This window comes from Prinia subflava, chromosome 21, assembly GCF_021018805.1.
Source record: "Prinia subflava isolate CZ2003 ecotype Zambia chromosome 21, Cam_Psub_1.2, whole genome shotgun sequence".
NCBI lineage: Eukaryota > Metazoa > Chordata > Aves > Passeriformes > Cisticolidae > Prinia > Prinia subflava.
Genome location: NC_086267.1, coordinates 5088622 through 5101098, shown reverse-complemented (window position 1 = coordinate 5101098; position 12477 = coordinate 5088622). Strand labels below are relative to the sequence as shown.

The 12477-nt window shown below is 54.0% G+C and overlaps 1 protein-coding gene across 2 annotated transcripts; it reads left to right on the top strand.

The window, feature by feature from the left end:
* The first annotated feature begins 1121 nt into the window (after positions 1-1121).
* On the top strand, positions 1122-12377 carry LOC134560829 (probable glutamate receptor). 2 transcript variants are annotated; one of them, XM_063417224.1, is made up of 10 exons: positions 1122-1212; positions 3529-3560; positions 4565-4624; positions 5888-6067; positions 7197-7423; positions 7686-7783; positions 8278-8495; positions 8961-9186; positions 9598-9845; positions 10912-12367. In XM_063417224.1, exons 1-10 carry the CDS (start codon positions 1140-1142, stop codon positions 11011-11013), a joined length of 1464 nt encoding a protein of 487 aa, XP_063273294.1. In that variant the 5' UTR covers positions 1122-1139; the 3' UTR covers positions 11014-12367. The 2 variants fall into 2 exon arrangements, 1 of the variants encoding a protein (XP_063273294.1); XR_010082807.1 differs by lacking the exon at positions 1122-1212 and having other exon boundaries at positions 2614-4624; positions 10912-12214; positions 12250-12377.
* Positions 12378-12477: the final 100 nt, after the last annotated feature.

Genomic DNA, 12477 nt, shown 5'->3' with positions numbered 1-12477 from the left:
CTTTTAAACCCACATTTACACCCCATTTGTGCTCCTGGATAATCAATAAGCAGCGCGTTAACAACTTTCTTTTCGAGGTGATGCCAGCAGTGTGCTAAAAGCTCTGATTAGTTTGGGGTTTTTTAGAGGAGGCCACTAGAAACAAAGATTTTGATGCATTTACCAAATTGTCATGAAAAAGGAACAGGAATTTAGAGGTTGAATCTCCCAGGAAAAGTGCAGCTCCTCCCTGGCTCCGCTGCTACTTTTCCCTTTTTTTTTTTCCCCCTGGTGGATGCAGCTGCTCACTTTTTGTGCTGCTCTGGCAACAGCCAAGAGCAGCAACTACTTTGTGTAAAAAGTGGTTGTAGAATAAAGTCAGTGCTGGCCGAGGTACAGCTCAGCCCTCACCTCTGGTCCTTTCACAAGGATTCCCATTTGGCAGCATTTTTTAACATCAGCAACAACAAAATCAGCATCAGATTTTAACCCAGAAAGAACCTTCTGTGGAGGTTTTAGTTATTTCTGTCATTAGGTGAAAAATACAGGGAAAATGAGTGAGGGAAAGCACTGAGCTGTAATGCTAAGGGTTTTCATGGGATGCAGGATTGGGGAAATTCCCTAAAAAGCTGATGAGGTAAGATCACTAAAAAATCCAGTGTTTTATGAGCATCAGTGAGGAGCAAGTAATGCCACATGAAGCATGTTTTTGCCTATACACTCTGATAAATGATAATATTTCTTGGGCATTTTAAGTTCATTTTTTATCAGTTCTGGTGTAATGGTGTCCTGTATCTTGTTGGGCAACAAAAACCATTACAAATATTGCTGCTGCTTCCTCTCCTGCCCTTTCCCTAGGGGAGAACCCACAGGGAGAGACCACCAGTGGGTAAATCCCCTTTTTTTTAGGTTTGTCACATCCTTTTTGCTGCAGCGGGGACTTCAGCAGGGCCTTTCTTTAATATTTGTTCTGGCTGAGCTCAGCAGTGGCTGCTTTCAGCTGGAATTTGTTTGGAATTGTGGCTCTGCAGAAAAAGGAGCAGAAAACCCGGGGCAAACTGATCTCACCCAGGGATGAGGAGCTGCAGAACCAGCTTTAACTGCTTGCCTTTCACCTCCAGCAGGAAGGATCCTGCAGAGCAGCAGGAATTTCTGCTCCGATGGAGAAAGGTCTTCACTTCACCATCTGTGTGGTCACAGCCCTGCTGCTCCTGAGAGAATCAAGCCAGGCAGGTGAGGAAAAGGATCCAGGAGCCTTGGCTGCCCCCAAACCTGGTTTTGTTCTCCTTCAGAGCATTAATTCCTTCAGTTTTTACCTGCCAGAGCTTGCAGGGTTTTGTCCCAATCTCAGAATTTGCTTTCAAATGGGTTAAAGAGAGATTCCCCAGGGCTCACCTTGTGGCTGTGACTTTGGGAGTGCCACCACCAAGGGTCTTTGATGTCCCCAAGGGTCTTTGCTGCCACAGCTGGAAACCAGATGACAGAGATGGTGGAGGATGAGAAAAGCCAAGGAAAAGGGTGGGTTTAGGTGTGTTTGTTGTGGTTAAAACTTCACTTCTGTGAGTTTATGGTCCCCTTGAGCTTCAGCAAGATGTGCTGAGGATGGAGGAGAAAACTGAGGTGAGGTGGCCAATCCTGAGCAGTGCCAGGAGCCTTTTCCTCAGGAGTCCAGCAGCAGCCTCCCTTTGAAAGGCTGGGCAAGCTCAGAGTAGCAGGAGCAAAGAAAAATCTGATTTTTTGCAGCCAAAGTTGCTTCCTGCAGCCACCAACCCACGGGGAAGGGAGGGGCGAGCCCTTCCCTTTGCCCTGTGCTGCTGCAGCATCCCAGGAAGGATTCCCCCAGGAGGGATCCCAGGGGGATTCTCTGGAAGATCCTCCCAGGAGGGATCCCCCCAGAAGGGGTTCCTCGGGGGATTCCCCAGGAGGGATTTCCCCCGGAGGATTCCCCAGGAGGGATCCCCAGAGGGTTTCCCCAGGAGGATCCCCAGGAGGGATCCCAGGGGGATTCTCTGGAAGATCCTCCCAGGAGGGTTCCCCAGGAGGGATCCACCAGGAGGATTTCCCAAGAGGATTTCCTGAAGGGTTCCCCAGGAGGGATTTCCCCAGGAGGGTTCCCCAGGAGGGATTTCCCCAGGAGGGTTCCCCAGGAGGGATTCCCAGGAGGGTTCCCCTGAAGGGTTCCCAGGAGGGATTCCCCAGGGAGGATCCCCCAGAAGAGTTTCCAGGAAGGTTCTCAGGAGTGTTCCCACAGGGTTTCCCCAGGAGGGGTCCCCAGAGGGTTTCCCCAGGAGGATCCCCAGGAGGGGTTCCCAAGAGGATTTCCCAGGGGGATCCCCCAGGAGGGATCCCCAGGGGGATTCCCTGGAAGATTCCCAGGAGGATTCCCCAGGAGGATCCCCAGGAGGGATCCCCGGAGGGTTTCCCCAGGAAGGATTCCCACAGGATCGCCAGGAGGGGTTCCTCAGGAGGATTCCCCCAGGATCCCCAGGAGGATTCCCCCCAGGATCCCCCCAGGATCCCCCCAGGATCCCCACAGGATTCCCCCAGGATTCCCACAGGATCCCCAGGACCCAGCCTCGCTGCTGGGCCGTGTCCCTGCCCGGGCTGGGCTCGCTGCTGCAGCCCCACCACCGCAGCCCCTTCCAGGAGGGCTCACAAAGGGGCTTTGAGCCCGAGCTGGAGCCCTCCGAGGGCTCTGCTGCCTTCCAAGGAACCCCACAGGCCCTCAGAAAGGGGCTCCAAAAGCTTTAAAGGGTTTCTAAAGGGAGACAAGAGAACTCCTTTGTGAAGATTTCCAGCCCCCACGGAGAACTGTAGTGGAGAGGGGAAAAAACAGGTTTTGTTTTACCATAATGTGGAGTTCAGCACGAGGTCAGAAATGCAACACCAAAGAAGGAAAAATAAATACATAATGAATGAATATGCTGTTATATTTAGAGAAAAACTCACAGCTTTTGCTTGAAAGAGTGAAAAAAACTTGCAATTTTTGGTTTATCTTGAGAGATTTTTGGCTTTTGTGCCGTGAGTTCTCTGAGTCCAAGGAACAATGCTAAGCAGATTCTAGAAAAATCATCCTGGGCAATTAATAAACAATATGTTGACAAAACTGTGGTTTTAATTCTGCATCTCAGAATGAAATAATAATTAAATACCTGCCAGCAGCAGGGGAAAGGAAGGGTAAGAAAAAGCAGTGTCTGGGAAGTGGGTGGTGGGAACTTTTGGCTTCTCCTCGGGGGAAAATGGGGCTTGGCAGGAATGGGGGCAAATTTGGGCTGTGTGGGGAAAAAGAAGAGCTGCCTCTCCTCAGGGATGGACTGGCTGTGCAGGATCCATCCCTCAGAGGCTGAGGGACATAAAGTGACATCATTGGGTGACATTAGAACCTCCTGCAGCCCCACTCGTTCCTTCTGTGCCTTCTTTTGTGCCCTGGGGGAGGAAACAAAGCGAGTTCGGGAGCCGGGGGTGATCGTTCTGGTTATTTCAGTGCACTGAAATGAGGGGCTGTAAACACAAGCCCCACACAAATCTGATTTTGTTGTGTTTTTCCAGGAGCTGGGAGGAATGATGATGCTGTGAGTAAGGTATGTTTGAGTTCATTAGTGCCCAGCTACTAACGAAGGCAGAGGGCAGATGAACTTCCATATTTAATTCAGAAATAGTGGTCAGGGTGTGCAAAGATTTTAATCTGTGAATTTATTATTTTAAGTATAGCTGGTTGTGTCTCTGTGCTGGTTTTGTTTGTTTCTGTGGAGGTTTTTTTTTGTTGTTGTTGTTTTGTTTTTGGTTTTTTGTTGTTTTTTTTTTGACTGAATTTTTTGTCCAGAGCTCAAAATTGAGTCGTGCCCCAGGGAAGAACCTGCCAGCAGCCCTGACTCCATGGCTGGTGGAGTTGGGGAAATTGTGATCACAGCTTCCAAGGCAAAACTCATCCCTCAAACCCTTCTACAGAATCAAAGCAAGATCATTTTCCTCCTGGAAGGACTGAGGTTTCTTTTGCACATTTTTTACTGCATATATAGATATTTATATATTCACACACACATCCTGGCTCTCTCTGTCTAGAAAAATCACCCTGTAATTTTACAATCAGCAGATACATTTAACACCAACAAACCTCACAGAATTTGACACTTCACTAGAAAAAGCCTAAATTGCCTTGAAGTGGATTTGATGAGGAATCCTCTCGAGCTGGGTGACCATAAAATTGGAAGATGTATCTTTAACTCGCAGAAGTGAATCCACGTTTTCCTCTCTTCCTCTCAGGTTTCCGACTGTTCTGTATCTCCTGGAATTGCTCTCTAATGAGACCTTAATTGGCTGCTAATTCTTTTGTCTGCAGCACGGATTGGTCTCTTGGGAAGGCTGCGCGCACCGTCTGAAGATGTGCAGTGATTTTTGTTTGCAGCAGGCGATGAAGTGAAACGCTGTGATTTATTAATTAGTCAGGAGCCAGCAGCAGCCTCTGCAGCTCAGGGGGCAGTTTTGGGGCTGGATTAATTCAGGCACATCCCCTAAACCTTCCAGGGTAAGGTTCCAGAGACCTGGGGCTCTGAAATAAAACTATTCCTCGGTTTCTGCTTGGCAGGGCGCGGACTCCCGGGGAGGAGGAGAGGGTCTTCCAACCCTGACCGTCACCACCATCCTGGTAAGGCCGTGCCAGAGGCAGGAACAGCTGGAAATGCACTTTGCCTCTTTTATCCCACCCATTGGTGTGCAGGTGGAGGTTTGGGCTGCTCTGACAGGGATGTCCCTGCTCCTGGCAGTGTTTTTGGGGTGCCAGCTGGCTGCAGTGGCCACAGGCAGGATTTGGGGGCTGTGTCAGCGCTCGGGGGAGACACCAGGACCCTCAGTTCCCTGTGTGCTGTTTCTGCCCTGAGGTGGGAGCAATGTAAAGGTCACACAGGGACAAAACCGGGTGACAAAATTCCCCAAACGCATCAGCAGCTGCTCCAGACAAGCAGGACTTCAGGAGAAGCTGCAGCAGTGAATTTTCAGGTCCTGATCTCAGCCTGTGCCCCTCACCCGAGGCGCCAAAATGAAAATATTTGGCTTTTAGGCTAAGAAGAGGTTTTTCACTTAATCCTGTGGTACCTGTGACCTGCAGGGTGCAGATCTCCAGGGAATATTTTCCCAGTCTGGAAATGTCCCTGCATTAACGGGGAGAGGGAGGAAGAACGGGGGAGAGAGGGAGGAAGAAGGGGAGAGAGGAGGAGGAAGAAGGGGGAGAGGGGAGGAAGAAGGGGGGAGAGGGGAGGAAGAAGGGGGAGAGGGAGGAAGAAGGGGAGAGAGGAGGAGGAAGAAGGGGGAGAGGGAGGAAGAAGGGGGGAGAGGGGAGGAAGAAGGGGCGAGAGAGGAGGAGGAAGAAGGGGGGAGAGGGAGGAAGAAGGGGGGAGAGGGGAGGAAGAAGGGGCGAGAGGGGAGGAAGAAGGGGGGAGAGAGGAGGAAGAAGGGGGGAGAGAGGAGGAAGAAGGGGGGAGAGGGGAGGAAGAAGGGGGGAGAGGGGAGGAAGAAGGGGGGAGAGGGGAGGAAGAAGGGGGGAGAGGGGAGGAAGAAGGGGGGAGAGGGGAGGAAGAAGGGGGGAGAGGGGAGGAAGAAGGGGGGAGAGGGGAGGAAGAAGGGGGGAGAGGGGAGGCAGAATGGGGGGAGAGAGGGAGGAAGAAGGGGGGAGAGAGGAGGAAGAAGAAGGGGGGAGAGAGGAGGAAGAAGAAGGGGGGAGAGAGGAGGAAGAAGAAGGGGGGAGAGAGGAGGAAGAAGAAGGGGGGAGAGGAGGAAGAACGGGGGAGAAGTGTAACGGGGAAGGGAATAACGGGGAAGGGAATAACGGGGAGGTTTTGCCCGGGCCGGGTTGAGCTCCCCTGGCTGTCCCCGGCCCGTGGCAGCTGCAGCGCTGTCCGTGTCCCCCCTGCAGGAGGATCCCTACGCGATGGTGCGGGGAGCAGAGCTGGAGGGATACTGCATGGAGCTGCTGGCGGCGCTGGCGGCGATGCTGCACTTCCAGTACCGCGTGCGGCTGGTGGCGGACGGGCAGTACGGGGCTGCGGGCGCCGGCGGCAACTGGAGCGGCATGATTGGCGAGATCCTGCGAAGGGTAATCCCAATCGGGGCTCCTGGGACCCTCTGCGGGGACAGCACGGCCCCAGGGACTCCTTACGATCCGCTCAGGGGTTCTCCTGCCCTGATGAGCAGCAAGGCTTGGTGTTGGGCAAGCTGGAGTAGCAGGAGCAAAGAAAAATCTGGTTTTTTTTGCATCCAAAGATGCTTCCTGCAGCCACCAAGCCACGGGGAAGGGAGGGACGAGCCCTTCCCTTTGCCCTGTGCCCCTCTGAGGGGACAGCACGGCCCCAGGGCCTCCTTAGGATCCGCTCAGGGGCTGAGGAACGCGGAGTTCTCCTGCCCCGATGAGCAGCAAGGCTTGGAGTTGGGCAAGCTCAGAGTAGCAGGAGCAAAGAAAAATCTGATTTTTTTTGCAGCCAAAGTTGCTTCCTGCAGCCACCAAGCCACGGGGAAGGGAGGGACGAGCCCTTCCCTTTGCCCTGTGCTGCTGCAGCACCCCCAGGGGGGGTTCCCCGGGAGGTGGAGATAAGGCACAAGGAGGCAGCGGCCACAGCAGCAGAGCCCTGCTTTAGAGCCAGGGTACAGCCAGGCACCCCCAGGGCAGCACTCGTGTGTCTCAGTGTTTCTCTCTAGCCTGTGAGACTGTGCAGACAGCTTGGCAAAGCTTAGCCTGAGCTTGACCCCTGGGTGAGCCTCGTTTCATTCAGAATGGCAATGCCCAGAGTCCTCAAGAGATGCTCGAGTGCCCGTCTCACCCCATCAGGTGCAGTCCCTGTGGCTGCTGTTCTGTCATTGTGGGGAACACTTTGGTTAAAGCTCTCTGCCCCTCTGAGCTCAGGCTGTGCCCAGCTCTCAGCCAGGAACAGGAGCAGCTGAGCAAACCCAGCCCAGCTCCTGCTGCAGAACCCTCAGATACCAACCAGCACCTCACTGTGAATGACTCCACTGGGTGGAATCCCATTCCAAAGATTTCCATGGGACACTCAGCCTGTTCCTTGGGGTCCCAATGCTGTTGACCTGGAGAAGTGATGCCATTTCAGCACCTGCCTGCTCAGCCAGGGATGCACCAGCTTGAGGGACAGAAGTGTTTGAGGGACAGAAGTGTTTGAGGGACAGAAGTGTTCCCTGGGCTGGCTGCTGACTGGTTTTTGTCTCCCTGGCAGGAAGCTGACATTGCAGTGGCTCCACTGACCGTCACCTCGGCCAGGGAGGAGGTGGTGTCCTTCACCACGCCCTTCCTGCAGACGGGGATTGGGATCCTGCTCCGCAAGGACACGGCCTCCCAGGACTTGTCTTTCTTCCACTTCCTGTCTCCTTTCAGCAAGGAGACCTGGACAGCCCTTTTATTTGCTTACCTGCTCACCTGCTTCTGCCTCTTCCTTGTTGCCAGGTACAAATGCATTTGTTTCACAGATTGTATCCAAGTCAGTGGCTTTCTCACCTATGAAGAGATTAGAAAATCCCAAGGAGCCTTTTGCTTTGAGGATCCTCCTGTACAGCTCCAGTACAATGGCTAAGAAAGCTTAAATCCTGTCAGATTAAGCCAGCATTAGGAGTGGGATCTCCTCAGGAGGAACACCAGATCTCTTGATGGGGATTATTTTTATTTTTTCCCTCTGAATGTCTGGTTTTATCCTGTCCTTCTCTCACAGGCTGAGCCCCTGTGAGTGGAATGAGCCAAAGAATGAAGAGAATCACTTCACCCTGCTGAACAGCCTCTGGTTTGGAGCAGGAGCTCTGGCCCTGCAGGGTGAGCTGGGAGGAGCAGCCCTGGGAGCAGCAGGGTTTTTGGGATGAGGGTGCACCCAGCTCCTCCCGTGACACTGGGGTGAAAAGGTGTCTTAGTAGGGACTGGAGCACTAAACCAGTTTGGGGAGGTGTGATTACAGACCTGCTGGGCTTGTACAGATAATTGCCTCTGGCTGAGGAACCTTTCCTGCCCTGGGTAACCTTTCCTGCCCTGGGCAGTGCCCAGCTGGGCATGGCATTGCTGCTTTGTACAGGGGAGTTTTTTGTGCAGCTTTGGGCCCCTGCTGCTGCTCCAGCCCTGCCCTGCAGCCTTGGTGCTGCTCAGAGCAGCACAGTGGGGCTCTCCAGGCTCAGGCTCTGTGTGGCTGCAGGGCAGGGTCTACACTTTGCCTTCATTTAAAGGGAAGTCTCCGCAGCTCAGGCTGGTGGATCTGCAGCTCCTGGTGTTCCTCTGCCCTCCCTGTGTGATTTATGGTGATTTATTCTGTGGTGCAGGCGCCACCCCCCGGCCCCAGGCTCTCTCAGTGAGGGTCATTGCTGTGGTCTGGTGGCTCTTCACGCTGGCCCTGCTGGCCGCCTACATTGCCAACTTCACGGCCCTGCTGAGCTCCGGCAGCGAGCAGCTCCCCATCCAGACCTTCGAGGACCTGGTCAAGCAGAGGAATCTGGAGTTTGGGACACTGGAGGGCTCCTCAACCTTCTACTACTTCAAGGTGCAGAGAATCTCGTGGTGCCCAGACACAGGGACTGCTGAACTGGGGCTGAGCCACACAGCTCAGGCCTTATAACCCCTACAACACCCTCATCACTGCTGACTCGCTCAGTTTTCCTGTAATACTTCAAATAATACAATTATTGTTTTGTTCAGCCTTTCCTCCACCTCTTCTCATGGGAAAGCAGGCACAGAACTCTTATTTTTATTCTGTATTCTCCTTTAAAAATCTCTCTACTCTTCCTGGGCTGCCCTTTTGTACCTGGAACAGCAGGTGCCATCTGTGACACTTGTACCCCTGTGTGATGCTTGTCCCTGGTGGTGGGGACACTTTGTGCTTCCACACATGCTTTAAGTGCTCTTCTTCTCCAAATTGTTTTATGACTCTTGCACGTAAAGGCAGATTTTTATGTTTTAAGTGGCTGCCTCACACTTGAGCTTGACACTCGGGTTTTTTGGGCTGCAGAACTCCAAGAACCCCATCCACCAGATGATCTACGAGTACATGGAGAAGCGTCGGGAGCACGTTCTGGTCAAGACCTACCAGGAGGCCGTGCAGCGCGTGATGGACTCCAACTACGCCTTCATTGGCGAGTCCATCTCGCAGGACCTGGCGGCCGCTCGCCACTGCAACCTCATCAGGGCCCCCGAGGTCATCGGGGCCCGCGGCTTCGGCATCGCCACCGCCCAGGGTGAGTCCCTGTGCCCCCCTGCTGCCCCAGAGCTCCCTGGGGTGACAGGACAGCAATGGGGCAGAGCCAGCACAGGCTGGAAACGCTGCGTGGCAGGGTCACTGCTCTCTGGGGAATTGACACTGGCGCTCACTTTGAACTCTAACCCACAAATGTTCCCTCTCCCAGGGCGTCCTTGGCCCCAGGAATGCAGATTCCCTGATGCAATGAGCAGGGGACGCTCTGCTCGTGTCCTTCCCAAAGCACCTTTGCTCTGCCCTTATCCCACAGGCGTTCCCACCCCTCTGTGGCCAGGGCAGGATGGTTGTTAGCCAGGAAAAGCCATTCAGTGACACCCTGCACCCATTAACGATGTTTAAACCCCAGTTGGGAGCTCTCCCATCCTCCTCTCTCTCCTTCTCCCTCTCCCAGCCTCCCCCTGGACCAAGCCTCTGTCCATCGCCGTGCTGAAGCTGCGCGAGGCGGGTGACCTGGACTACCTGCGGAACAAGTGGTGGGAGAGCAGCTGCCTGCGCCGGAGCGGGGAGCGCTGGGGGCCCCTGGAGCCGCCGGCGCTGGGGGGGCTCTTCCTCACCCTGGGCATCGGCCTCGCCCTCGGCGTCCTCGCTGCCCTGGCCGAGCTCTCCAGCAGCAGCCGCCGCACGGCCGCGCACGCCAAGGTGGGCCCTGCACCTTGTCCTGTCCCCCGTGTCCGTCCTTCCACCAAGGTGGGCCCTGCACCTTGTCCTGTCCCCCGTGTCCCTCCTTTGCACCTTGTCCTGTCCCCGTGTCCCTCCTTCCACCAAGGTGGGCCCTGCACCTTGTCCTGTCCCTGTGTCCCTCCTTTGGCCAAGGTGGGCCCTGGCTCCTGCTCCAGGTCCCTTCCTGTCCCCGTGTCCCTCCTTTCTCCAAGGTGGGCCCTGCACCTTGTCCGGCCTCTCGTCCCTCCTTTGGCCAAGGTGGGCCCTGCACATCTTCCTGTCCCCCGTGTCCCTCCTTTGCACCTTGTCCTGTCCCCCATGTCTCTCCTTTGACCAAGGTGGGCTCTGCACCTCGTTCTGTCCCTTGTGTCCCTCCTTTGCACCTCGTTCTGTCCCTTGTGTCCCTCCTTTGCACCTTGTCCTGTCCCCGTGTCCCTCCTTTAGCCAAGGTGGGCCCTGGCCGCTGCTCCAGGTCCCCTCCTGTCCCCCGTGTCCCTCCTTTGCACCTCATCCTGTCCCCCGTGTCCCTCCTTTCTCCAAGGTGGGCCCCAGCTCCTGTCCTGCCTCCCCGTGTCCCTCCTGCTCCCGCCAGGCTCCAGCCTTTCCACCCTGACCTGGTTTTCCAAGGAAAGCCGTGCAGTGGGGCAGGGGTGAGGGGAGGCTGTGCAGTTGAAAGTGCCAAAATTTCACAGCTTGGGCTGTGGGATGGGTTTGTAGCCTGAACAGCATAAAGATAATAAAAATATTCCCCTATCATCCCTTTGTCCCCCCACAAAGGAAAAAAAATAACATTCCCTGAAATCCCAAGGCAGCCAAGCTGCATTCTGCTACCCAGGGTGTTAGAGAGGACATAAATGATCCATAATAAGTTTATTCTCAGTGGTGGCTGTTCTCTGATCATGAGACAAGGAAAACACACAGACAGTGAAACTGCACCAGTGTCCGAGTGTGCCCCTGGGTGCTGCTGCCTTCCCAAGGGGAACATGGACAAGATGGATCCACAGAACAACCCACCCACAGCCCTCTCTCCCCTTTTCTCTTTCAGAAATCTTGTTGCTCTGTTTTCACAGAAGAAATCTGCACTCGTCTACGCATAAAAGGAACTGCCAGACAAAGCCAGGAGACGTCAGGGAAGGCAAACGCTTAAGGATTTTCTGCTGCAGGAATGGGCCTGTGTTAGGGTTGTACCACGTCCTAGGAGCTGCATCAGTGTAGGAAGATGTTTTTCTGCTAGTCTAGAGTGTTAGTTTGCTAATTACACACACGCACAGCACTTCTGCAGTGGTGGTGGAGCTGCAGACACAAGGAAATGAGGTGGCTTGGAAGAATTTAAATTGATAAGGGGTAGAGTGGAGCTGTGAGGAATTGATGAAGTGGAGCTGGGCTGGCCAGGATGGTGGATGCGTGTTTGGGTTTGAAGTTCACCCTGTAAGTTCATGAAGGGCTGGAGGAGGAAGTGACTGGGGACAGGTTCATGTGAAGCCTCTGCTACTAATTCCTGTGTGAGGGAGTGGTGGAACATTAAAGCTCTTGCCTGTCTGCTGTAATCAGCAGCAGCTTAAGCAGTGCAGCCATAAACAGCCTCCCCCTGTCCTGCCTGAGCAGGTGCTGGTCCCTGGGAAGGCAATTCCTGAATCAGGACTGACAGTGAACCCCAGACAGGCCCTCCCTGCACCCCAAACCTCAGAAAGGCCCCACTGGAGCTAAGAAATGCCAGGCAGGGCTTGTCCTTTGTCCCTTCCCATCACTGTTGGGTGACACAGAATGTTTTGTTCTCGTTGCCCAAGAATTGAGGATTGACAGTGGAAATCAGAGCAGGGAAGGAGTGTGGGGATGAGTCAAGCACAGCCCCAGCTCCCCTGCAAGGGGAGACGTGAGGGTGTTTTGCTTCACTCTCCTGCTCTCAAAGAATGCTGAAGTTCAGGGGAACAGTTTTCTCAGCTGCATGTTAAACACTTTCCTCATTAAGCTGGTTTCCCTTTCAGAGCTGGGATGACTGAAGCATGTAAGTGTTAGGGCAAATTGGTGGTGAAATCACTCCCTTTATGAACTGCACAGCTGAAGGAGAGAAAAAGCAAATTGGGTTCCTTGGGAATGGCTGTAATTGCACTGCAGGAACAAAGACACCAATCCTTGTCAATCCCAGCAGGGAAAACTCAAGGCAAGAGAAACCAAGAGGGCTCAGGCTGGGCAGTTATGGGTGATCCTGAATCCAGCACTGCACATTCCCTGTGAGGGGAACTTGGTGAGACTCAGCTTCCAGGAAGGAATTCAGCTCATCTGTGAAGGAATTCAGTGTAGCTGCAGGACTCCCTCCCCTGTCCCTCCTGCTAACGGGAACAAACAAGGTTTGTTCAGGGGAACAACCCCCTGAACAAACAAGGGGTCAGGAATTCCAGGTGCTGGGAAAGCAGGGCTGGGCCTTAACTCAGACTGCACCAGCCCTGGCTGTCACAGCCTGAGCAGCGTTTGTGGGGTGAGAAGGTGGAACAGCCCTTCCATTAACTGAGCTGCACAGAGCAGGAGAGATTTAGGTAAGTCTAAAAGCTGAAAATGCAACGTCAGGTTCACTTAGTTAAAAACCATTTGGTAGGTGTTGTGTCACTGCTGG

Coding starts and splice junctions, on each gene's coding strand:
- LOC134560829 (XM_063417224.1), top strand. CDS start 1,140: ATGGAGAAAGGTCTTCACTTCACCATCTGTGTGGTCACAGCCCTGCTG. Junction 4,625..5,887: donor TGACCGTCACCACCATCCTG/GTAAGGCCGTGC, acceptor TCCCCCCTGCAG/GAGGATCCCTACGCGATGGT. Junction 9,846..10,911: donor GCACGGCCGCGCACGCCAAG/GTGGGCCCTGCA, acceptor TTTCTCTTTCAG/AAATCTTGTTGCTCTGTTTT.